The 27138-nt window shown below is 41.7% G+C and overlaps 1 protein-coding gene across 5 annotated transcripts in view; it reads right to left on the bottom strand.

Moving 5' to 3' along the window:
- Positions 1-120: 120 nt before the first annotated feature.
- The window catches only part of LOC147128915 (glycylpeptide N-tetradecanoyltransferase 1-like), a 139326-nt gene continuing 112308 nt past the window's right edge, over positions 121-27138 (bottom strand). For 3 of the 5 annotated variants that reach the window (XM_086016753.1, XM_086016751.1, XM_086016754.1), the window contains 11 exons: positions 6268-6376; positions 6041-6185; positions 5438-5556; positions 5191-5282; positions 4543-4659; positions 3554-3724; positions 2223-2331; positions 1951-2121; positions 1697-1867; positions 1478-1615; positions 121-1302 (listed from right to left, as the gene is read on the bottom strand). In XM_086016753.1, coding sequence (XP_085872879.1) covers positions 1276-1302; positions 1478-1615; positions 1697-1867; positions 1951-2121; positions 2223-2331; positions 3554-3724; positions 4543-4659; positions 5191-5282; positions 5438-5556; positions 6041-6113 — 1188 coding nt within the window. In that variant the 5' untranslated portion in view covers positions 6114-6185; positions 6268-6376 and the 3' untranslated portion in view covers positions 121-1275. Of the gene's footprint in view, positions 1303-1477; positions 1616-1696; positions 1868-1950; positions 2122-2222; positions 2332-3553; positions 3725-4542; positions 4660-5190; positions 5283-5437; positions 5557-6040; positions 6186-6267; positions 6377-6455; positions 6545-10022; positions 10162-27138 lie in introns of those variants that run through there. The other 2 variants (XM_086016752.1, XM_086016750.1) reach the window with 2 other exon arrangements.

The following is a 27138-nucleotide window of genomic DNA, read 5'->3' as shown; positions in this document are numbered from 1 at the left end:
ATCAACAAAATTACACTACCTCAATTTCAGCTGCAGTTAACCGTAGGCCACTGTTTATAGCTTTAGGTAGGAGTTAACAGACATATTCTATACCTAGGAAATGTTACAGTGGTGGTCAGATAGTAGCACTGCTCTGTTTGAATTGCAATGAAAGAAACACACTTTTTCCACACGTGCGTTTTACTATTAAAGCCAGGAGCTACAGACTAGCTAAGTGACTGGATCCTCATTAAAAAAGGGCGTGTGTGCCACATTTTACAACAACAATAATAAACCTCTGTGAATTGAGTTGAATACAAATTATATTTGCAAAGACATTTATATTATTTTTTTTTTGTAAGTACATCAGCCTGATAGCATAATTGTCTGAGTCATTTTTCAGACATACTTGAGAATTGTCTTTGTCTGCTGCTCTGAAAAAACACCACCAAAAGCATGCAAAACAGGTCATGTGTCTAATGCGGCTCAGACTGCGAAAAAAACAAAACAAAACAAAAAAAAAAAACCCACATTAGTTAAATGTGGGGTCACAGCGACCACTGTTGTTTTTTTTGAGGAAGTGCATGCACACTGCATATAAAGCAAGGCAAAGGAATTTGTTTAGCCAGTGGATCACAAAGGGCACAACCAAACTGAGCATTTGATCAATGCCACCACGCAAAAAAAGAACAAAAAAGAAAAAGAAAACCGCTTACCAAGTCCTATCTCAGATTCACAAAATTACCCTGGTTTAAGTTCCAAATGGGGAACCATTTTGTGTTCACCTTCCATACTGTACTGTACATATCATATCTGCAGAAACAACATTATACTTGATTGGATTCCGCGTGACATCGTTTCTTGGCTACAAGCCCCCCATTCCTCCAATTCCATTTATTTGCTTTGTGCACCATCGTTCAGACTGTGTGAAATGTGAGAGTGATTAATGATTATGTCCTCTTATCAAATGCGCGCCTTGCTTGCATATTGAGTGACATGTCATCACAGATGATGCGAATTGAATTGAAGCCCGCAGAGACACGCACAATCACAAACTGAACTGCTTGCGTGTTGATTCAATTTGCCGCCGCACCGATTGCAATCTTTTACTGTCCATGGAATGTGAACTAATAAACAGTATTACGTGACAACTATTTTCACGGATGGAATTTTACCTTTATTTGCTTTTTTGATTCGCTGCGTTTGTAGACTGTCAGATTAACACGACCACACCCCCGCACCCACGTTCTTGCCTTTGCTGCCTTTTAAGTGCTCACTCATGATCCTCAATTTTTCTCATTCAGTTGGTGACACAATGCCCACCTGAAAAAAAAAATAAAATCGGTTTGTCATTTTAATGCGAACAATCTTAAAATGATAAAATATTGGAAAATAATATAATATTACATGGCACGTTATATTTTGACCTTTTTTTTTTGTTGCTTTTTTGCATTACTAGTGACGCGGCAACTTTTCCCCGCATTCCTTCCTTCTGTACCTTGTCTGCACTCAGTCTGGGACACCTCCAGTTGTACAAGTAGTAATGAAGCCTCTTGCCGCTGAAGCTGAACTTGAGCTTCTCCAGGAAACTTTTATTATCCATCACATCGGCGGCGATGACGATATCAAATCCTTTCTGTCATGAAAGATGAAAAAACAAAAACAAAGGCTTTCTAATAGAACCTTCCTCAGCAACTCAATAATGTGAATCACTCACCAATTTGAGCAGTACCAGCGTGTCCTCCACGAGCTGGACAAGATCGCCACCAGCGGCTGACGCCGCATAGAAAAGGTGAGCTGCTCTCATGCTGCTGTGGAGCTGGTGGTTGAGCACCTTGAAGGAGATCCCATAGAAGCTCACCACATCTGTCAGCGCGCCATCATCGGCCTGTGAGTGCAAACGCGTACTCGGGTCACGTCCGAGGCCACCATGTGAATTGGATTTGTGCTTGGTCACTGATGTTGACGGACCTCCACCACGTAGGTGTCAATCACACCCTCCCGGGGCAAGAGCCAGTGCTCCACCTCCTCTCGGGACCAGCTGGCCTTGAGGCGGAACTTGCTGAGGTTTGCTTGGAGAAACTCATGCGTCCTCTCAACGTCCTCTTTGGTCATCGGGCGCAAGCCTGCCGTCTTTGTGTGCTTGAAGGCATCAAAACGGGACGGGGAATAACCATTAAGGCAAAAAGACAACTTGAAAGGCGCTTCGGAGTGTCTGCCTCCAGGGGGCAGCATGCACCAACTTCAGGGAGGCGGTAGAATTTCAGGGCTCTCTGCGGGGGCATGTCTCCTCGGATCCCTGGATACTGGACCTCCAGCAGCTTGCGGTGGTTCAGAGGTCGATGGCACAGTCTAAAGTGAGGATCGGGATCACAATCAAAAAGTTTCTTTACTGGCCAAGTCTGCCAAAACCGGGCAGAGCTTTTTGCAATGCAAATTCCAATTTGATATTCGACTAAACAGCTTCAACCAATCATTAAGTAATATGCAATGTTTTAATATACAGTTCATTAGTGTTATTTTAAAACACTGCATGATCACAGTTTTCTTTTAAGGGTGATATTGTCCGCCCAGGCACTTAGCAGCAGCCAAATACGCAGTCAGAATCAAAACAAAAGCAATCTGTAATAAATTGGCACTCTTTAAAGGGGAAGTCAACCCAAACGTATTTTTTTTCAAGAATATGTTCCCAGCAGGCCCACTAGTTGAAACACGGCATTCTGATTCATTTTGCGTTTGTGGAATATAAATTAAGCAGCAAATTGCACTCGTTTGTAGCCATCTCTGGGGGCGGCCATTTTGTCTTCTGTCGACTGAAAATGACATCACAACTGCTCACAACGACCAATCACGGCTGACCTGTTTTCTGAATCTGAGCCGTGATTGGTTGTCGTGAGCAGTTGTGATGTCATTTTCAGTCGACAGAAGACAAAATGGCCACCCCCAGAGATGGCTGAAAATTTGTGGATTAACACTTATTCCACAAACGCTATATTTATCAGAGTGCCCTGTTTCAACTAGCGGGCTTGCAAAGGAACATATTCTTGAAAAAAAAATGTTTGCGTTGACCTCTGCTTTAGAGGAGTGCTTCAATTTAATTAATTGTGCCGCACCTTCTGGTGTGCCCAACTTGGCCACCGGGTGGCAGTATAATACATCATTGAGTCATCACACACATCACTCACAAACTGAGAAGAAGTCCTGCGACTCAGCAACCCAATAAATAGTCGTTCTCCACAGAGGATAAAGAATATATGCCTAGGAGTATTGTGATTATTGTCTTAAAATATCAGTTGCATATAGGCGTATAACAGTAACTATCAATGCTAGGTGTTAGCTCATCAATGGCCTTTTCAATGTTGTGTTAGCATTACGCTAGCAGGGATATAAGGCAGCATGGCCAGAGTCCCACAGTGAGTTCCTCCCAAATCAAGCTTCAAGTTGACCAGCTGGTGGAGGCCCACAACACTCGAGGGTCTCGTTCTCATGAATCCGAAGCGGCTGTCGGGCATCGTCTCACTGGACCCGAGTTGCCTCGAAATCAAAAGATGAAGCAATCATAGCGAGCGGGTACCTGCAGGAGCTGATTGGCGTCGGCAGCACGACGGAAGCCGTGTACAGCGCCTGGCCGACACCCCGCTGCTGCACCCGTCTGGCGAGTTCGCGGATCAGAACCGGGGTCATTCGCTTGAGGCGCAGTTTCTTATGTACGCACAGAAATTTGATGCGTGCCATCCGCTTCTCTCTGCGGAACAACATTTTCAACTTTTATAGACACTTCTGACAAATTGGAACCATTTTATCGGTGCCACTAAAGTTGGCACTGCTAACACGGTAAAGCTTAATGCACAACATTTCCTCAAAAAGTTGGAGCAGGCAAGTTTATGTACTTTGTATATTTGTGTACGATGTGTCCAAAATGTTAATTTGCAATAGTGTTGTTGGTTTTTTTTTTCGGAGGGGGGTTGGAGCTTGGTGGGGGACGTACTATGTAGAGCAGAAGTTTTCAAAGTTTTTACACCACCTAAAAAAAATAATATTTAATATCATTGTAAACCACTGTAACATTATTTACAGCTTAACTTCTTTACATATTCGTCATATTCCTAAAATAATGGCCTAAGTCATTTTTTCCGTTTTTCCCCCCCCCGCCCCAGAAAAGACGATAAACCGAACCAAGTATTAATTCTACTATATTTAAGGTATTTTTCGGACTATGTGGCAAACTTAAAAGCCTTTAATTTTCGACACTCAACAAAAATATAAACAACACTTTTGTTTTCCTGCCATTTTTTACGAGATCAACTCAAAGGTCTAAAACTTTGTCCACATACATCAATATCACCATTACTCTCAAATATTGTTCACAAACCACTCTGTGATAATGAGCACTTCTCCTTTGCCGAGATAATCCATCCCACCTCACAGGTGTGCCATAACTACACTAAATTGAAAATATTATCAATAGATATGAAGCTCTCGCGGGCCGAATACGACCCACAAGCCTTTGGCTCGCCACCCCTGCTGTATTCAATCCACGGTAGATAATTAGCAGCTCCTTACGTGTCATACACGCGCACATGTGCCGGGACGGCGGCGATGAAGCCCACGAGCTTCTTATTGGAATCCACTCTGACGCCGCAGTGCCACTGGGCCAGCCGATTTGGGGGCTGCAAGACCCTGACGAGGGAGAAGAAGAACACGGCGTGCAATATGAATGAGAATAAACGTTAGCAGCTCCGAGCGTTTTGAGGTGGAATGAATTCCGCCTCTTGCCTCGACCTCGGGGCAGGGCTGCGCGCAACTCCCAGGAATGTTAATTATTCATTTCAAAGTAAGCGATATAATGTTTGGGTGTAAGTACTACCCCCCAAGGTATCGATAGCATTTATGTAGATTCTAGAAGCCGGTAGAAAAGGCGGCGGCGAGGAGATTAGAGCAGCAGCAGGCTTGTTACTGATACAGCGGCGTGGAAGCGCCCCGGTTGGCAGAGGTTGAGTGGAGACACTCCAGATCATGACGAGACGGAATGAAATATGCAGCAAGTGGAACGGCGCTGGACGCTGTGAATGTAAAGCTTGATGGGCATTATGCAAGCGGGACCCGCACTGAGAAACCTTCAAATAGACCCCCCCCCCCCAAAAAAAAAAGAATAATAGAATGCAATTGAAAAGGAGCAAACAAAAAGCGGACAGCAAACTTTGGTGGTACCATTGCAGATAGTCCACAGAGAAGTCGAAGGCGACGGTGTTGTCGTCGTCTTCTGTGTAGTTTTCATTGAGTAGTGTGCAAAGTTCTTGCATCTGAAAGGATATGGAGGGGGGCGGGGACGGAGGGGGGGGCGAGCAATTTGACTTCAACCTCGCTGTAGCTTGCAGTGGAACCAAATTCTACTTTGAGTGAAACTTTTCCCCTTTGCCACTGTGAATGAGACACCTTCAACAGACAGATTGCATACCACCAAAGGCCTGCTCAGGTCCAAAGTGTCCCATGAGAAGCCTTGAGGCAGGGAGTAAGGCTCCTCGCGAGCGCTCGATTCGCCCGCCGTTATTTGGCCGTGGCTTAGGACGATTTCACCTGTTTTCACAATAACAAAGCAATACGATAGTCAGTTGATCTAAAAGTTAGGACACAAGCTCATTCAACACAACGCAGGATCGGTATTAGGAATGATGATTTGTCAATAGTGCATTTTGAAAACTGACAATGCAATTATATTCGATTAATTTGTCGATTAGTTGATGAAACAGACTTTTAAAAGGTTTCATTTTCCAGCCGTACATTGAAAAATGTTGATGATTGTTTTCCAAATGCTTTATTGTGACTGAACAAAAATAAGTCTGCTTTCATAGAAAATCGGATTATATTTACTGTTGAGAGGCTTTTTAACCTAAAAAAGGTCTCCAAACAATTCATCAATTATCAAAATAATGATTCATTTGATAATTGATTAATTGAGTAATCGTTTAATTGTTCCCAATTATCAAAGTAAGATGAATGCAACACATTTCAAAAAGCTTCATAACAAATATCTGGTTGTTACATTTCTTTTTTTTTTTACCAAGTTTTGGAACGGGCTGTGTGTGCCAGAACTTGTAAGTGCGTCGCATGGCCTGCTGCAGCGTCCTTGGCATTGTTTGTCCAAAGGAGAAAAGATGGAGGGCCCTTTGTATCTCCTGCTGTTTACTTTCGGGTAAAGAATCCAGCTGAGATGCAAGACAGGCAAATACAATAAATCCCTTCGAGTGCGATCACCAAAAAGAGTAGCACACAAAAGACAAAACAGACCTTTTCAAAAAGATCTCGGGGTCTCTCTGCTCTCCATTTATCTTGCTTCTTATGCTTCTTTTGACTTTGCTTTGGACTGCCGCCATCGTCCTCCGCCACATTCCCGCCACTATAAAAAAAAAAAAGATATTGTCATTCACAATGCACAGTATCGCACTCCTTTCCACTTGCGCTACTACAACACTCACACTGACTTCAAATCAGTCATTTTGAAGCTCGTCCGGCCAAGACTGAGCCGTTTTCTGACATGGCTCTTATCTTGGCCGCCGCGTGACGGGCGGAGCAACCGCCGTATGAAGTCACCCATCCCAACTTGCACAGATAAGTGAGGACGAGAACGACCACTCGAGTGGACCTTCTCACGCTCTTCATACGGCAGCCGGCCGATGAAGAAAAGCTTACAGCGGGCTGATCCACCGACGCCTTAATTGGCGGTCTAACGCCCACGTTTGCTCTTAGCACATCGTGATGCTTGCTGGTCCAAATGAGGCTGCGGTTTGCTTTTTTCCCCCATCGTGGTTGCTAATTAGCAGAGGTGGCAAAAGTGCTCGCGCTTGGTATTGAAGGACAAGCACAGATACTTGTGTTAAACAAAAAAAAAAAAAAAAATAGTAAAAGTAGAAGCACTGTTCCCCTGTAAAGTGAATGAATTTGTAAGTAAATACATTATGCAGTATAAGTTTGAAAATAACTGCTGAAAACCAGTAAAGATGCAGAATGATGTTTATTATTATTATTTTTTTTAAGCAAATTAAGCTTTACACATTTTTCCTGATTTGGCTAAAATGGGACCGAGCAAAACACTTAGCGAGCTAACTAGCTATGCCTACACCCCATAAATGCATCTTTGCTTTGCATAGCCAACAGGCATGGCCACATTAGAGTACCTCATTGTTGGCTGTGAGTGCATGAAAGTCATGTCGAGAAAGGCGGAAGAGCGAGAGGGCTGGAAATAAATAAAAATAATACAATTTGACAACCAGTGTGTCGATTGGTGCCTTGGGTGGGTGTGACTGCTTTAGAGCGCCTCATTGTGGGCTGCGAGTGCACATAAAAGAACAGAGAAAGGTGAATGATCACTGAGGATGGCATTTTTTTTTATTTTATTTTTTTTAAACAAACATTTGGACCAGAATTTCAGACTTACGTGGCCGTTTTAGAGTGCCTCGTTGTTGCAGCCGACCCAGTGGGATATATACCTACGCGGCCCAAACATGCAGTTATATTAATAAAGATGCAAGACAAAGTAGCATCTTGTTTTTCCCAAGTCATAACAGCAATATTTGATTGACTGTTGACAGTTGAGTGAGGCGTGGTTTCAGCGCCGTGAGAGAGAACGGCTTGAATTTTCACCCATTTGAAGTCTCATTTTATAGACTTGGCAAATTTGCCAAGGTTGTTCCCAACATTTAGAAGACATACAGTAAGGACGTATTTGGAAAACAAAAGTCTAAACTAACTCAATCCAAAATTACAACCCGGCACTGCTGATAAAATTCCATTCCACATTCTGTTCTTCTTCGTGCTTTCTTTGCACCCCAAGGGAGATTCCTTTGTCCTCCCTGTGGAGTCTGATCGGCCCTCCTGGTACCCGTTTGGGGAGGACGCTCTGGAGGCCAGGTTGCACTGCATCTACGCGTGCTATAAATGGTGCCGCTGCCTTTGATGAGAGCGTTTCTAATTGAAATGTACATAAAAAGCCACGCGCAAGCTGTGCTTTTCACCTTTCAAAGCGCGCCAGCCCGCAGTTATTTTTGTCTCAACGTACTTTCTGTGATACGAGGCGCAGCTTAAAACTCAGGTCACGGACCAATTGAATTGTCGTCATCGTCTTGAGTTTGTAGCTTCTACAGCCGTATGACATCATCCTTCCATTCATCGAGTTCCCCACAGAATCGTGCTCCGACTCGTTGAACTGGCCTGATGATCTCTCAAAAACGAGAGAACGACGACGATAAAGCGAAGGTCGGATGGAGATCACGGCGACGGAGGCCAACGTTGTCAAGCCGTCGTTTAATCGCCAACGACAGAGGTTTTCGCCGCGACTTCCCTCCCGTGTCCTTTGATGGAGCAACTTGAAGAAAATCCCTGGCCATAAATATGAGAAGGGCTGCCAATAATCACCCGTCGCCGGCTCAGATAGTGACGCCGAGACCCCCGTCGCAACATTTGTCCTGCAAAGGGGAGAAAGCCAGCTGTGTTTTTTTGCACCGAGCTCAAGGTGAATGCAAATGTCTCCAGCCTCCTGGCTGGCTAAATAGCATCAATCTCTGCCATCGAGTGATTTAGGGAGGATTTCTCAATCAGGACGACGCTGAGCCATGCATTGTTGTTTGCGAGCATCATGCGCGCTCACACATGAAAATGTTGATTAGGGCTCCAGGAAGACAGGCATGTCGTAATTGGAATCGCAATGGCAGGAAGATACTGATGCTGCTTGTCTAATTGTCACGACTAAAAAAACAAAACAAAACCAACGGTTCCAATCAGTTCTGAGAAAAACAAGTCTTACCAATTAGGATTTTTTTGGTTTTTATTTAAATACGGGCCACTTCAGATTTGGAGGGAAATTTTGGAGGGCAATTCTTTTTTTGAAAAACAGACCATTTAATTTCATGTTTGCTACGTTTTCAACTAAAACAATCTGTGTTTTTGTGGACTTTGTTTGGAATAGATTTTGTTTCATTTCATGTCATGTTCATTTCGTTGTTTCTGACATATTCATGACCAAAACATATATAGTCTTTCAATAATATTGCTGAACAAACAATTTAACAAAGTTTTGTATTGTATTTTACTAGTACTCCAATTTTACCATAAAAGGTACTCAAATCAATGTTAATGTTAGCATTTTTGCTCAAGAGTACATGCTAGGTATGTGAGCTGCTATGCTAACCTGTCAAGAACAGACTTGGCTATAAAATAAAAATAAAAAACCTTTGATATCATAATGTCTTTTTTCGGATAATACGAGTAAGTAGGCTCGCGATGGTTTGAGCGACGCTCTGAAAAGATTGCCAAATATGAAAAATGGAAGCGAGGGCTACAACAAAGCAATTACTACGATGATGTCATTCCTGCCCAATTGTGTAGCTCACCTTTTTCTCTCTCATTTAGAAAATTGAAAAAATAAAATCACGCTACTTATTAACACATTGCAAATCAATGCTAACTGTAGAATTTTAGCGTAGATGTACATGCTAGCGGCGTTAGCTGCTATGCTAACTGGTCAAGAACAAACACGAGAGAAAAAAAAAACCCGAAACAAGTTCTATTTTCATCCTCTTTGCAATCACTGCTACCTTATTCAATGTTTGCAAAATGACAAAACTCTGCATGATGGGAACAACTTTCTTCCTGACAAATCTCTCCTTTGCAACCATGGTGACTAATCTACCAATATTTATTGGCCGGCCCTGTTCAGCAACTCTATAAAGTCCCTTGCTCAATTGTATTCCAAACAGGAAACAAATCTTTGTCTGGATTTTGGCCAAGGCTGTTGTTAAGCATTGCAAAATTCACCAGTCGCTTCCATTATTCTCCAAGCCAAACCAATTTTGTGCTTAAAGACAATCTCCATATACTGATTTTGGGTGTCTGCCACAGTTGCCTCCAAATCCTCAATGTGCAACACGTTTATTGGCTGTTGGTTCCAATTACATCCGTCCTCTGATTTTGTGTGATGAATCTTGTGACAGATTTTTTTATTTTTTTTTTATGTTTGTTAAATAAAACATCAGCGGGAGAAATCAAACCTGCCAACGGAATCTTCACATCTCTTCTACGCTGTCGTTCACTCCAATCTCGATTTGTATCCTCCTCCTCATGCCTTTGGTCTTTGCAAAGAAGTTTTTTTTTTTTTTTCTTCCATGGCAGGCTTGTTCCTAAAACGGGCTTCAAAAATATATTTGTGTGACGTTAATATCTCCTGAATAATTCAGCGACCCATTTATATCAGTTAGCCGCCTAACTTAAGGGGAAACAATTCATGGAAAGTGGCAAAACCGAAAAGTAACGGCAGAGTGGGAAACAATTGCATTCGAGTTATTTGTATCGTATTGTACTTTTTTCATGTTTCAGTGCAGAGGTTGGGAACCTTTTTCCTTTCGAGGGCCCTTTCATTTTGTTTTTGTTTGAAATGGCTTTGGAGGAGCATACTAGGTCAAACATGGAGTTACATACTGTAGTATGCCTAACACCGTGTAAACTTTGTGTCGGTGTGTAATTTGCGTGTTTGCCTAAACAGAAATCAATAAGTCTTGGTACAGGTTCAAAACAACACATCTACTGCTTATTCAGATCACACCAATGTCAACTGACAGGGATGAAAGACAGTGGTGACAAAAAAAAAAAGCGGTTGACTGTTCGCATCCAGAAAAGAAGAATAAAAAGAAAACGTTCTTTCAGCCTGTTAGAACAACACCTCCTTGTAAGAACAGTTACCTTCATTAAAGATGTACATACAGAGTGCATGCATTAATAGTTAAGACATTAAACATTTCTCTTGGGGCGACTTCAAAGTGCTCCTTAATTCCCTACAAAAGCAAAACTCCCCCCCCCCCCCCAAAAAAAAAACTGTCAAGTGTAACAATAGGCGGCGAATTGGCTTGACGGCTTGCGAAAGCGACGGAAATGTTTTCACGGGGAAGAGCACAAAAGATTTGGTGTCAGCCTGGATGATCTGCGGCAATAAAAGCTCCTCTGCGAGGCAGACAGGGCCGAGATGAGTTCATCTGCCGCTGATTCATCCGGCACAAACGTCAGGAGGAGGAGAAGGACAACAACATGACAGAGAGCGAGCGTGCAATTGGATGAGATTTACAGTGTGTGCAATGCGCGCTTTACAAAAACAGACATGGCCGCCGGCGCCCACGAAAACCTCCGCAATTACATACTACATGCTCACGACGCGCATTTGGTGCTGTGCCTTCCTTGAAAACACAACTGAGACTGAAGTCATGTCTGGGGTTGTGTTCCAAGTAATTGACACCCACTCAAAAAAAATGTTCATTATTGCCTATGTTCATAGTAGACCACAAACTGATTCCAAGACACATCAATATCATTCCAAACATAAATAGCTTGCAGATATCGACAGTTTTTGGTATGTGCGATATGTGGTGCCGGGCGTGCTGGTGATAAAACATATAATTACATGCCAAGAACTGATGCAAGCTTATTTGGAAAAAGAAAACAACAACAACAACAACAAAAAGTGATGGCGAGTCAGTGATAGCGAGCTGCCTTTGCGGAAAGTCGGCTGAGGTAGTGATAGGAATGTTTGGCAGAGTTGAAAGCAGGACGATAGCGGCGGCTGCGAGGGACGGGGAGACGGATGGCGGGGGAGGCCGGTTCAAGTGTGTTTGCGGTGAAACAATGCATCACAAGCTTCTTGAGGTGAGCCGGCGAATAAGCTCCGTGGCCCAGTGCCCCAATCAACAATGTCTTTGCAGCAGGATTCATCAAACAAAGTGGCTGCAGACGGGGCGACTTAGGGGGCCTTCCAGGAGATTCGCGGATGAGAAAACGAATACACTGACATTGCCTGACTCGGTGCTATTCAATGGGAAGGCCTTTTGTTGATCCACAAGTGCTGGCCACATATTGTTTTCCCGGTGCCTTGCTTGATGAGATGTGGCTCAGAAAGCACAGTCGATCAGCCAACTCGGGAGCTTTTCCAAGATCCAAGCCGTTGTTTGGACATTTTTGCATTTTGAACAGCGAGCGAAAAGTGACAAAGTTGAAAATTTCAATCCAAAGCTAAAGTAAAGGGAATTATACTTTGTGTCTTTACAACAGCCACACAACTTTACCTTGGGCTAGCTTAATGCTAACACACAATGCATAACGCCATAGATGGGCTAAACAGATAGCATTGACGCTTGCCGTGTCGTAACCCTTTAAGCCACTGACAGTTGAACACAAATGTGGCGCAACACAAGTAGACGTACAATGTTAGCAATATTCACAGGTATATATTCTTTATGCTCTGCAAAAACTGACATATTGCACTTTACAATAGTAGTGAAAGTATTATACTGCCCCCTGGTGGCAATCATGTTGCACAATATATCTAATTCTTTGCATTCAATTGAATTTTGTTGGGACTATATTTTTTTCATAAAGTACAATATAAGAGTGCTATTTTCCAGTTTGACAAACTCATATCAAAAATTGTCATAACACAACAGATTATTGTATAGTACCAAAATGTGTGTTAAATGTTGCCCACTCGGCATCCATTGCAGCCTGATCATCCTGGAAGGGGCATTCCCCCATCTGTGGTCCCTTCAGGGGATGTCGCGTATATGCTGTTGGCATGTGAATTAAGGGCTATATAAATAAATTTGACTTGAATTTGACTTGATATTAAACTCATATCACAGCATATTTCATTTCTTTTGATAAACATGTGGTGAGTTTTTATTCCATATGTGCAAAAATTTGCTGGAAAATGGGGTCGCTCTGCTGGCTAATGAGGAAGGAATTATACAGCTGCTGCAGGGGTGTTGGCGCAGATTCTTGTACTCCAAAATTTTAAAATGGACAAATGGGCCAAAAAAAGTACATATAAAATTCTTATTTTTAATTTTATAATACAATTCATATTTACCAATTATTTAACCAAATGAACAAAAACGACAAACGAAATCTTAAAAACAAAACAAACAGCAAAATGAAAGAAAGAAATATTAAAATACTCTTGACAATGTAATGATGCAGTGGGTTGGATTAAAGGACAAAATACCCCATATTATTTTCACGTCTAGGTTTGCAAGAGGCTGTACTAGGTTTAGTTTGGGGGGGAAAAAAAAAAAAAAAAAAAAACGGAATAGATTTTTTCCGGCAATATGTAATGATCTGCAAGAGATGAAGCCGAACGCTGGGACTGGCTGGCTTCGTGGCGGTCATCCGTCCGCCTTGCTTCACAAGATGTGCGCCCGCTCACCGTGATGGGCAGAAAAACGGCTGACATTTGCCTTCGAAAAGTGGAAGAACATGAAAGGCGGGCTAACTGGCAGACAGCAAAAGGCTACACTTAAAAAGAACCTGCCGATAGCAGAAGTCAAAGCAATAGCGCTGACCCCTCCTGTGGTGGCAGGACTGATGAATCTATTTTGGATCGTCTACCCTGCCCTGTGTGTGCGCGTATGATGTTTTAACAGATTTATTTGGGCTTTTAAAGAAAAAAGGACGATGAGCTCTGGGGAAATTAGGGCGTCCATTTACCGCATTGGGGTTCAATCACAAATCCAATCCGGGTAGAAAGTAGAAGGTAATGGCCTTGATCAGGAGAGAAAGACTAAATGAACGACTCTGTTGCCAAAAAATACTTTAGTGTGCACTTCATAGATGCGTTATTTTCATCCACAAGTGGTTCAAATATTGTAGCATTTTGTTCTAACTTTTAAAGGGTGAGTTTGCAGTGCTAGCAAGATTTGGATGTAGCCTATTCACTCACCTCCGCTGAGGCCCTTATTAACATGAGCAATTTTCAAATTCGCAGAGACGATATTAACCCCATAATTTCGCAGTTTGTTTGAAAAGTTATGTCCCATGTCAGGAGTTGCTATCTTTGGTTTAGTTTAATTGCTATAGTTGCAAATTCCCCCAATGCGGGACTAATAACAGTAATCTTTTTCTCCTAACAGAGCAAGAAAACATTTGATTTAAATGTTATGCCCCACGCTGCAAATGCAAGCAAATAGACACACAGACAGTTTAAAATAAATGAATAAATAAATAAATAAAACAAAACACCGGCTATGTGAAGTGTTTATCGATTTGTGATCATGCCTGCAGTGATGTTGCAATCATGTTTAATCAACAGTAGAAATTCCAATAGGCCTTTTGTGAACGATGAAGGTGCGCGTTGGTCGCAAATTCACATTTCTATTTTAAAATTGCTGCCCCGGAGACCGAAAATTGGATTATGGCGGTAATGTCCATGGAAATGGGCTTGCATGGCTTCACTTCACACACTGATGATCAACGCAGAAAAACAACCAAGAATTTCATCAGTGAGAATGAAGTAGACTGTTTTCGACTTAATCCCCAGACCTAAACCCCACAGTGCCTGGATCTGACCTGTTTGAGAAGCAAATGTGCCGCATAAACCGACATTTTGCTACAAACCTGGCCAAAGACCAGAACATTACATTGAAAAGTGCAATTATTGGCTGTTGTCTTTTTCTCTATGCATTTTTAATCGGACAGTAAGAAAAAAAATAAATTATGGCACGGTGTTGAAAAATCAATATTTAATTAGCTTGAGCCCTGAGTTTCAACGCTAATCTAGCAAACCACCAACACTGCTACCGTGATGGTCAAATTGTATCTGTAATTAGCTGTTGTTGACATAATTGTTAAAGGCAGATGGGCTGTGCCTCTGTGGCTGAGAAATAAAAAATCTATGTCGTATTCATGTCAAACGTCAACGCTCTCTTTGCTCACCTCGCCTCCGCTCAATTAAAGTCCCATTTATGGGCGGGGAATCAGCAGTGATTTTATCAAGCGCCGCACTGACTAATGTCTTTTAATGCAAGCATTGTAGTGCCACAATCAATATGAGCCTTTAATTATTAAGTGGGTGCGCAGTTGTGCATTAGTAGTCCCGGAGGTGCTTAAATAATTCAAGTGATTCAGACGGACCTGCACTGTGCAACAAAGCGAAAGAGGAGAGTCAATCCCACGACTGTAACTCATTCAAAAGTACCTACAAGGTTATGAATGGATGAATATTATAATAGTTTTGAAAAAAAAAATCGAATTGCTCACCCGGCTAATGGATTTTTATTTTTTTTCAGCACCCCGCTCTGCCAAATACAAATGGTACAGTTCGGTGAGTTACCGTCACCAGAAAGTAGCACAGCCATGGCCAAAAAAATAAAGAAAAAAATTGGTGGACCAGATTTGGTTCCTGTGTCTTTAGTTGAACAACTACTTCTTTCTTTGGTTTAATGAAAAAAAAAAAAAAAAAAATCACAAAAGTGGTTAACAGCAGACATTATGCTTTTGGCTGATAGCTTGAGGGATCTCTAAGTGCTGCCCATCAAAAAGAAACGTCAACATTAACTTGGTGAAAGGAGCAAGTGATTATCTCAGTGCCTTCCACCATTTTGTGATCCCCCACCGCAAGGCAACTAAGCATTTTAAAAAGTCATTCCCGGAGAGAATCACATCAGCCCTAAAAGCACAAACGGAGCAGTAAAAAGCCCAATAACAGCCAGCGGTTTCCACTCTTATGGGCACATTTGTCTCTTTAGCAGCGCGCCGCTTGACTTGACAGCGCCCCCTGGGATAGTTTCGCCCAATTAATTTGCGGTAAAGAGAGGCAACGTTAGTTAGCTTGTTAGGTGTCTTCATTGATCTTAGGGTCAGACATACTTGCTGGATATTCTTTGTCCTCTGCAAAGAACGACTGATATTACCGCCGTACTGAGGAGATGAGACCGTCTCCATGTACTGTTATGTCATATATGTAAAGGCGCAGAAGGAGCAGCACAACGTCCACTGAATTGATGCAAAAAAAATGCTGCAAAAGTTCATCGTTTTGCATTCTGAAGTCAAATGAAAATTTCAACTGCTGCCAAGTTTAAATTCACCTCGGTTTCAACAAGACACCATTATGTGGGTCATGACACCAGTCTCAAACTTCGCACACGCACGCGCACGTACACACAAACATGCATGCGCACGAGTTCCCCTGGTTTGCATTCAGATCACAGTGACTGTGGAGTGCATGTATAATTTGACTGTTACAACAACGCTAGTTTCCCAAAAGGAAATTGCTGCACCATTTTATGCTGATTTTAACCCGCATGAAGCATTTCAGTTCGCATAATATTCTTATCATAAGGTGCCACAGGGGAAGCCTCTACTGTCCCTCTCTTGGTTCACTTTTTGAACCGGAATTAAGAGTCGATTAAAGTGACATCTTTATTAGGAGCTGGTCCAACATATGCAACTATACCCCAAATAAAATGCTGCTGTAAATATTACTGATGTATCTTGAGCTTCGCTCGGAACTCAAACGAGTGATTGAATACTGCTAGCCAAAATAGTTCAACCAGAATAATGATAAATATTTTGTTTGTAACATCTTAACTGTCACAGAAGTGTCAAAATAGTAAATGTTAGTACACATTGGGTGGGCAGGCTTATAAATTTCGTAAAAATGACTCAATGCCCACGCAATGTCAGTGCCAATTTAGCAGCCGTGGCTAACGTTAGCTTACAGTGCTAATGCTAGCTTCGTTTGCTAGCGCAGCTCTACTATTCTATGTCACAAGTATGCACGTAACCTTAAAAATTGAATCCTACATTTTACTTTGTGTACTCTTACGTTTGCGGCTCTTATTTTGTAACTCGTCAGGAGGCGGATGACCATTTTGGAGGACAGCCATCCAATTGTTTTCAAACAATTTTCAAAATTATTCATATTTCTCTCGACACCTTGAGATCAATTATCAGCAAGTGTTTCAGTGAAGGTCGAGAAAGTCTCAACAGGCTTGTTTTTCTTCATTTTTTCCACTTCTCGCTGCTCACACATTTAATCCCGCCTCTTAAACGGCCTTCTTAATCCTCCTTTGAAAACACGAGAGGGGGGGGGGGGGGGGTAACGCTTGAGCAATGTTGAATTAAAATGTGAGAACACGTCCGGTGGTGATGATTTAGCGTCTACTTTTAACGCAACGTAGGCTCAAGGTCCAATTATAGTGCAAGACTTTGGAAAAACGGAGTTTTCGCTTCTAATCGCCGCGCAGGTGTCTTTCCAGAAAATGATTTATCGTTTGAGCGTTAGTCACCACCGGGCGCTGATTTTCATGTGTGAGTGCTACTTGATGATGTATCCAAGTCAAGAAGCCGTTTCATGCGCTGCCATCGTCTCGTGGAAGTGAGTGTGTATAGTTTAATGCAGTGGCCGGCGCTTCGACAATCACGTGACTGTTTGAAATGCGGGAGCAGACTCGCGGCACGGATCAGGGAATGTGTCACTTTAATAGCGCCGCTCTTGTCTCGCCGTTACACGCCTCGCTTTAAATGCATTCCATATAACCACAGCCGAGTGAAAGGGCACAAACTTTGGTTGTAAATAATAAGTCTGAAGTTTTTTTTGAAGCCTTTCATTTCATTTTTGTTTGGGGCGGGGGTGTCTGTCACACAGGACAACAAACATGACAGGCTGTGATTGCTGTGGATGCCCTGCGAGATTTTTTTTTAAACCGTATAAAATTTGCCATCACATTCCGAATGAGTTGGCCGTAGTAAAATGAGGCGAACGCAACTAAAACCCGACTTTACTTAATCGGGCATATCAAAACTTGCAAGTGGGCCATGTGCTTAAATATACCTACACTACGATGGCAAACTTGTTTATGATGTGCTCTATGCAGCGCGTATGTGAACAACAGGCCCTTTTGGGTGAGTCTAACGGGGCCACAAACGCGGTGGAAAGCTTTGAACGCTGACTTTCACCCATCACATCGGTTCATGGACGCTACTCCACTCCACTTATCGTTTGAAGTGTCTGCCCTTAGCATGAAACTTCTAATGAGAAGCTCTGGTTCCATGCTTGAAGTGTTTTTTAAAATTTTTTTTAAATTCTTTTTTATTTTAATGAGGCTCGCTTTGAGACTCTCACAAGGATGGATCATTGCTTTTGTCAACAGCAATCCATAGCCTACACAATTTAATGTGCGATGGTTTTGTATAAACGTGCACACGCAATGTGTCGACTTGTCATATGGCCTCATACATATTTTGTGGGTTGGCCAAACAAAGAGAATTCATGAATCGTAAAATGAGGAGAGAACACGAAACGGGCATAAACGCCCCGCCGACCCCCCGTGAAGATCCTCAACTCCCTCCAACTTAGCGCCTTTCACTGTCGGCAGCCTAAGGCGCACGTGCAATAACCATGCCGTCTCATCAGCATCTTGATAAGCCACGCCCATCAGATGGATGAGTTATCTCGGCAAAGTAGAAGTGCTCAACACATTTAGTCAGATTTGGGAACAATGTTAAAGCGGAATGGGCCTTTTGTGTGCATTAAAAAAAATAAAAAAAATCTTACCTACTGCTTTACAGTCCACTATTCCCTTCTGCTGTATTTTGGTTTGCCGATAGCATCTCTCAGCATTCACAAGCAATTTCAGGGCAAATTGTGGTTTGAAGGTTTTTTTGCTCAAACAATTTGTCAAGTCACAGCCATGAATCCCAATTACTGATATTGTCTCTTTCTCTTCCCAGTTGCCCTCAAGTAGTCCAAAAGGCACACGGAAAGCGAGTAAACAAGGATTTTTCACCGATGGTAAACTGTTGATTAGAATTCCCTTTAGGAGTGTCGCTAAGTAGAAAGTCCTGCGGTGAAGGTCGCCGACTGGAGTCGAATAATCTCAATGGGTATTGAGTCCCATACGCCACAATTTCAGTGAGCTGACAGCGAGTAGAAACAGAGATGAAAAGCAGTAGGATTTTCGTTTTTTTTTTTTTTTTTCTTCTTCTTCTTCTTCTTCTTCCTTCTCAGCATCTGCAGGGCTCACTCACTGTTGGGCATCTCGGACTCCCTTCAATATTTCAACTAGCTGAACTCAAGGAACTTCATTATAAGTTTCCAATTCACATACTTTGTCCTGCGGATGACAGCTTTGATGGCTTACTGCGGTAATGACTGTTAATATGCAACTTCTTTTACAACCATGATTTTTTTTTTTTTTTTTCCCGAATGCAAAGCCTGCTGTCCTCACGATTAATTTAACATGTCTGTTACAAGAAGCGAAGGGGCTCGACCACGGGGGTTGTTGGACAGCCAAGGATGTAAAAGTAATAACTACATGAGCTGCTTTGATCACATCAAAACACAAGTGGTCACCATATACACCTCTTATGCAAACGCTAAAATAGAAGGTTTTACTCCTTTCCTAGACGTGTCATTTTGAAGCATTAAAGTTGCCAGTTTAAAGTTAGCACCCCCCCCGGACACTTAAGGTAGAAGAGTGAAATGCCTAATTTGCTGTACATCCACCTTGGCAGCACCTGAGTAAATATTTACAAGTTTCTTAAGTAGCAGCAGCAGTACTGCACCAATTTAAACCAACTTGACGCTTTAAAATGTATGATCCCGAAACTCGCATATGAACCTGACTGATTTTAGAACGCTAGATGACTGCAGCACAAAATGTTCAATGGAATGCAGCACTCAAGTCATAATTTGTTTTAAAATCATGATTCAAAGTTTCATGGATCCTAAAATCCAAGCAAGAATCAAATTGACTTTAAAGTGTGAACACCAACTGACAATTTAATGCTACAGTCACAAGACGACTGAGGGAGAAGAGAACGTCCAAAATCAAACAACTTTGAAGCTCCTAAGTAGTCCTTTTAAAAACAATCTTTTTCAAAGTTCAATATTCTTGAATAAAATAACTTGATATTTGAATGTAGTTATGTACGTATGCATACACAAATATACGTACATACATACAGCAATCACAAAACTTTGCCTTTATCCTAATGCTAACACACAATGAAAAAGGCTATAGAGAGGCTAACAAATCGCATCTGCGCTGTGGTGTTAAAACACTATGGACTGGAAATTTCAACGCAAACTGTTCAGCAACACTTACAGGCATAAATTCTTTATCCTCTGCACTACTATGAAACCAGATTGAGTTAGTCAGAGTCGTTGTGAAACTCTTTGTATGCATTTGTGTGTTTTTCATTCAGGCAAAGCAAACGGGACCAAATATGGCAAATTGTATCAAACCAGGCCGGTTTGGGATTACATAATCTCCAGACCAAAGTGCGTCACTAATTTTGCAAAAGTGTTTAACCCGAGGCAGTTTTTAATGTGTGAGAAGTTCTGTTCAGGTAAGACTTTCTTTATTCAAACCCCAACTCGTGGCGGGATCACAGCGTCTGTCAGGCAGTTCACCTTTCCTTGCAGGTTATAATATTTTAACAAGTGATTGATGGATTACCATGAAGTTTGGGCTAAGTATTAATATTATATAATTTCACAGCCATCGCCACGATCCTTCAATTTTCACTCGGATGCCTTATCTGAAGGGTTGATGCAAATTTGGCCAATTCTGTTTATTCTGGCCCTCAATGGCCACGCCTATTAACTATGCCAAGAAAGCTTCAAAAGGGGTACGTCTTTATTCAAAAATAGCCTAAAAAAAAAAAATTTGCTTTTTTGGAGATATTGGAGCTGAGAAGTTTGACTTTCACACACGCGCACACAAAGTGAGGCAGGAAATCGAAACAATGATGAAACCTGAGTGTAATATTCAAGGCTGTGAGAGCAAAGGAATGACAAACGTCAGTCATTCCTCAAATAGCATCTTGGTAAAGCCATGTCTGACTGAATAGATACATAAAAGCCGGTTCAAATGTGACAACTTCCGAGCTCTACAGGGGTCACAAGAAAAACTTTTAAAATTCTCTTTGATGGACAGATTTGTTCAGCGATAACGTGCAATTAGCGCATGTTGCTTATGAGTAAGGTCTGGAATAAGTGGTCATATATCAATACCCTGGTTTCAATGAAGAACTCCACCAAGCAAATGAAGTCACAGGTATTGCCAACTGTAACCGTTTTGATCTCTTATTAGTACGAAATGAGGTGAATCTAGCAAGTAGCTGTAGTGGCGCCATTATAAATCAAACTGAAATGATAAAAAGACTAACAGATCAGAGTTGTTACATAAAAAGATGAAAAACAATAGTGGTAATAGGACAGACCCCTGTGGAACACCCTATGAGGTTCTGGTGACAATGACATGAATTACAATGTTTGTTATTGTTTGTGTAGAAAAGTGCATATTCTTATGTTATCATTTTAAAAAAATTGAAGGATGATGGTCTTAGGAGTGAGCTTTATAGGAACACCTGGTGATTGAACCAACTGTCTAGGATTATAAATTGTCATGTTTTACTAAAAGCACTTATCCCATTTAGGAAGTCTCACATAAATAGCAATGAGTCATGTAAAATACTGGATACAAGTTGTTAAAAAAAAATAGAGGATTTTAGTACAATGCCTCAAAACAAATAAACCATTCAGAAAGAAAGAGAGATAAAATAAATAAATGCGTCTGAAACTCATACAAAGTTGTCTTTGCCCTCTGAGCACAAAAAGGTACTGCTACATCATCCATATTTTATTTATTTGTTTGGTACATATTTTCAAAAAGTTTCATTTACCTCCTTTTGAGGTCTTCAGTTTGCAAAAAAAAAAATCATTTCATACTTCTTCAAAAGAGATCAAAGTATACAGTATGTACTGTACACTACAAATACGAGATTGATTTGAATGAGAAAGTGGTTAAACCACAATTATATCCAATTTTATACTGATTACATTCATACAAATGTCCCCATATTCCTCATGCCTTGTGTTTAAACTGCAGATTACTTTAATGAAACAAATCAGGAATGAGCAGGTGTTGAACATTCGCAAAGCTTTGCAATCTGATCCAAAATAGGATCGCTCGTCCTTGAGGTCACACTGAGTGGCAAACGCAAGCAAGAGGACGTGTGTTTGACAAACAGAGACAACACCTAAAAAAAACCAAAACAACAACAAATAGTTCCAGGGCATCTGTGGTTTGCTGCCAAAAAAACACTCTTCCTGCAGCCAATAAACAACTATCAAATGCTTTCTATGGGATCACATGGGATATGGCATTCTGGACTGCTTTGGGGATGGTGGGGTCAGTAAAAAAGATGTGGGAGAGCTTGACCAACCTGTACAAAAATATGGCAGCAGATGCGAAGAAACACGGTATTTTATGACAAGTACATAGTCAAGTATTGTGAATATGGTATGACAAACATCATTTCATGTTATGTAACAGTATTTAAGAGACTTCATTGATTTTGCAATGCAGCCAAGGACACCATGTATGGGAACTGAATATGTTTATTGTCCCAGCACTCTTGTGTGTACGTATTTGTTGCTGGAGGCCATTCAACCCCATCTGTTAAATAATGAGTCATCTGCGAAGTTCATAGCAGCGGTGTGTATGTGCACGTGAGACTATCCCAACTGTTGTCAAAGAAATTGTCGTTGCTGAACTCTCATTGTAGCAACACAACTCACTTGAGTGTCAACAGGTACACATCATAGATCCGATAATGCAGTGGTGCCTTGAGATACAAGTTTAACGCCATTAATCCATCCCAGCCTCTCCCTAAAATATTTGCAATATGATTTTCTAAGTAAAAACACTCTATAATGTTGCCTTTTATAAAAATGTCCATTAATGACATGGAAGGTAAAGAAATGAAACCGTTTTTGCTTCACTTCAATGGACATTGTCCTGCTACTTTTGGTCTGTGTGCTTTGGCCACCTATCGACATACAGGGACGGTCTCAGCTCCTCGGAAAGCCACTGTAATATGAGTTCTTTGCAGAGGATAAAGAATGTAGGCGTGCCAGTATTGTTATTTCATGTCTACATGTGTTGCTCTTTCTTTGTGTTCAAATCTTTTGCTTCAACAACACTGAGGCTATTTGTTAGTCGGTCTAAGGCGTTTCCCCGTTATGTGTTAGCATTAAGCAAATAAACCAACTTGTATTTGATCTTTTTTTATAATGTCAGCGAGTTATTCATTTGTAAACAGAGTTTGCAGAGCATCACACTGACGGCTATGTCTTTGTTGCCCCTCTCGTGTCAATACATTTTGAAGTGCGCCATATCTTAATTGCAAAATAATACATTACGATAATGGTGGAAACGCATTCAATTGCTTTGGTACAAAATGTCACTGCCGACGCTATAATGAACCCAGTTTATTAAAGATGCTGCAAACTGACGGTGAGTAAATAAAGTAATCTCCTTGCTCCTGACCTCTGCTTGCGTGCGTCTGCTGCATTATGACAAACTCCAAAACAACACGCATCCACAGCTCATGCAGCCAGCCACGTAGAAATAATATCAATTAATCAAAATATGCGAGGAGAACGAGATTGCGCGCGTGTGCGTGTGCGGCGGGGTTCGCAGGGAGGTCAGCCTGTAGCCGGATTGTTCAGCGGTGATTCAACACTAATTGCACAAGCTGATAATAAGGAACGCATTCCGACACACGGATGGATGTGTCCCACTTCAGGTGATTCATCACACAATCAGACGAAAGGGAAAGGAAGGTGATGAGAGACACATTAATGCATGCCTAATGAGCGACTGCATCCCATGACGAAGCGCAGCGCCGACGTTGGTAGCATTTGATATCAAACGGCACGGCCCCAGTGCGCTAACGTGGCTCGTACCGATTTTAGGAGCGGTATGTTTGTCTTTTCACCCTTTCGGCCCAACTTCGTGAACTTTTACACTGCGACATAGTGTAGAAGTTGCTATAGTTAACTAAAACTATCAAAAATAACAAAAAATGTAAAAACATTTTTGGTAACAGAATGAAATCCAAACAAAAATGCTCTTTAAAAAACAAACAAAACTAAAATGACGTCTTAAGTTTATAAAACAAAAACTAACAAGAGCGAAATAAAATTCGTTTTTGTCCGTCAATGAATGCATACATGAGCTTAGGGTTCGATTTAAATGTATTTATTTTGGTATTAGTGATCGTCCTCCGAAGAAGGACAAAATTCTTTGACAATTGTAGTTTCATTTACGTTACTAGACACTGAAACAATGAAAACAGAAAAGTGATTCTTGTTTCCGGACACTTATCCGAATGCTCACATAGCATTTCGCAAGGATGTGCTATGGTTTGGGGTCCCTTGCTCGAACCTGAATGAGGATGTTGGTAAAAAGACCAGAAAAACAGATTTCCATAACAACTTGCTCACTCATGACAACCTCTTAAAACGTGCTAACACAACAAACCGGTGGTGGTTTTTGCGTCTACCCTCCTTTGCGCCTTTTATCACGTATGTCTGGGAACAATAGACGGCCATCTGCCAATTTCTATATCTAACCGCCAACCTGCCAGTCTGTCGGTCTTATGAGACCATCGCTCCTTTATCGCACCCCCCTAAAATCATATTCTCTCACATACGTTGACTTTAATGCTAAAGAGATATTCCACTGGCAAAGAGACCGATGCAACGTTTCCTGGCAGGAGGAGTGCGTTCCCACGGCGACCACTTTTGTTGTTGACTGACGATATAAAAGTTACTCGCCTTCTTTGATTTCCCACCAGAGCGGAAAACAAGACAGGAGATGTGGATTTTGGAGAGGAGAAAAAGAGGGTAGATAGGGAAAGAAAGACTGAGCAGGAGAAAATGGACGGACGGAGATAAAGAAAGGAGAAGTGTAAAGTGGAATGACAGATGAGTCTGAGATGGATGGGGGAAAAGTAGAAAACGGCCGAGATTGTCATCTGACAGAGGAAAAGTAATGGGATGAAACACAGATTGTTGTTCGTTTTTTTGTTGTTTATTTTTTTCCCCTTCCGCAAGCTTGAGGCCATTGCCAAGTTTACCGCAACATGCAAATTGTTTATGCATGCACCCGTCCCATCATCCCTTCATCCATCTGTCTGCTTCTGGCCTTCCTTTCATTCTTGCTCCTTTGGGTAAAAGGACCACAGAGCTCATTTTGATTGTTGTTTCTTTGCTTTCTCAGGCTGGGTGAGTTCTATAGACCTTTACAGTTTGAGGCTGTTTATCACCAGAACCTGGCCTGTGAGGTATTTTTTTTCACAGCCCTCCCACCCCTCAAAAAAAAAAATCTCACACCAAGTCAACAAACAGAATGAGAAAAAGATATTTAAACTAAAAGCAGCGTATTGACAGCAAACCGCCATGTTGTGTCAGATAGCTCTCGAAAACAAGGCTCTTCCATGTTAATGGTCAGCTAGCCGTTGACGAAAAGTGCCCGTTCAGGTGAAGTGGTTCATCTCTCGGGGGTGGCGGGCGACCCGCGGAGCTAAAAACTGAACCGGGAAAACCCAACGGCGGATCAGGTGTTCCAGTCCGAAACCAAACAGCCACGGGGACAGGCAAACAGAGACAGAAGACTGAGGTGATTACCAGGAAAACGACGAGGCGGGGGTGTTGTTAACAGGATATAAATCCAAGGACGGGTGCAGGAGGGTCCTGCATGAGAGCGGAAAACCGATGTGGCCAAGAGTGAGTGAGTGAGCAGAAGAGGACTAAACTGTGGCTGATGTGCTAATCATGCACTTCCCTTGCTCTAGCTATTACCTCAAAATCAATAGGATTCATTATTGGACGTTGAAATATCATCCCTGCATTGCTAAGGCACGGAAATTGTAATTCGGCTTTCAAGCGCATCCATCTCGTCTCTGGCAAAAATCAATAGGGGCTCTTGTCTTGACCTCGACAACGGCAAACACCTCCATTCAAAGTCAATGGGATTTGTTTTCAGCTTTGACTGTATTAACTACAAGCATAATCGAAACATTAACTGGTACCCACATTGTTTGCACTAAGTTTAAAAAAAAAAGTTTCTTTTTTTTTTTTTTTGCCTTCCTTTTTTCCGCGAGACCGCTCAGAAATTATGAAGCGGAACCCGTAAACTCGAGTACAAGCAATTACCTGCAGGATGAAGCTGTTGACGACGCCGTGTGACATTTAGCGCTGTGTCCAAGATACCAGAGCTTGGCCCCTCTTATCTTGAGTGAGTAATGGAGGAAGTGTCCCTTAGAGAGACATGTGCCTGCGAGCAGCAGGACTAAAGACCCGTCAAGTCTTTATCAAGACAAAGTTCTGGAGGCAACATTTCATTCCCTTCCATTTTATACATTCAACACGGCACTGCATCGCCATTAAAACATGGCAGCCTTCCCATACGTGACGGTAAAGACGGGGCATTTATCGAATAATGAAAGGAATACCTTCTGAATGGCAATAAAGCACCATGGAGGCATTCATTTTCATAACACAAATGTCTTAGAATAATTTGATAGCAGGACGGGCCAAATTTGCCGGCGGGTTTACGGCTAATGAGAGCAATATGCTAGTTCAGATTCCCAGTTTCCCCTCCAGAGACCGTTGCAGTTCCACTGAGTTTTTGTTGAAGTTTGCTGTCAAATTAAACATAAAAATCAATTCCACGTTGTGTAGTGAAAGCAACCACAAGAACAACTAATATTACTGCAACTTACCGAGGCGGTTTAACCGTCTCCATATATAACCGTTTGTGCGTATTATCCCGGTGGAGGAAATAGAATTCATCTGAAAGAGTATTGATATGCTTTGCTTATTTTTTTCATTCAAAAATGTCTTACAAAAGCACAAAATTGCTCACATCTCTATTCCTTTTTTATTCCTTACTCAAGCTGCAATCTCTCCTCTTATATCGTGCGGCAAGTTGAACTTGTAGTAATTCACTTAATGCCAAAATCATTCGGCGGTTTCTTTGTTCTTCAATGTCCGTGTCGCCTTTTCCCCACCCGTGCAAAACACAATTTCATAACCCTTTCCATTGTTTTATTTTACATTTGTCACTTACACACCTCCGGGCTTCGGCGGCTGACAGCTAAATTACATTTTTGTGCATAGTTACACCCTCAGATGTGTGACTTCACTCATACGCACTGACGATATTGCTGTTTTAATTCCGCTTATGTTCTCCGACACACTTCATCAACCACAATCTTGTCCAGGAGCGGCAATGGAAGACAGAACAAATTAACATGGCTACAAAAGAAATGCCGCCTTTTTTTTTTTTTTTTTTCTTTCTTTTTCTTTTCAAGCCAAAGTCAGCGATGCAAAGAAAAAGAGACAGAATTCATTTGATGCTTTTCTCCCCCCCTTAATGCAACCTTTTCTTGGCTCGGACAGTGATGTTGAATCAATTACCATAAGAAATTGTAAAAACATCCTGTAATTACCATTTTCAACTTACGGCAAAAGTCTGTGGGTTCCTACAAATG

Source organism: Filicampus tigris, chromosome 19 (genome assembly GCF_054856515.1).
Source record: "Filicampus tigris isolate MCC_2025a chromosome 19, RoL_Ftig_1.0, whole genome shotgun sequence".
Classification (NCBI taxonomy): Eukaryota; Metazoa; Chordata; class Actinopteri; order Syngnathiformes; family Syngnathidae; genus Filicampus; species Filicampus tigris.
This window is presented reverse-complemented; position numbering and strand designations above follow the sequence as displayed.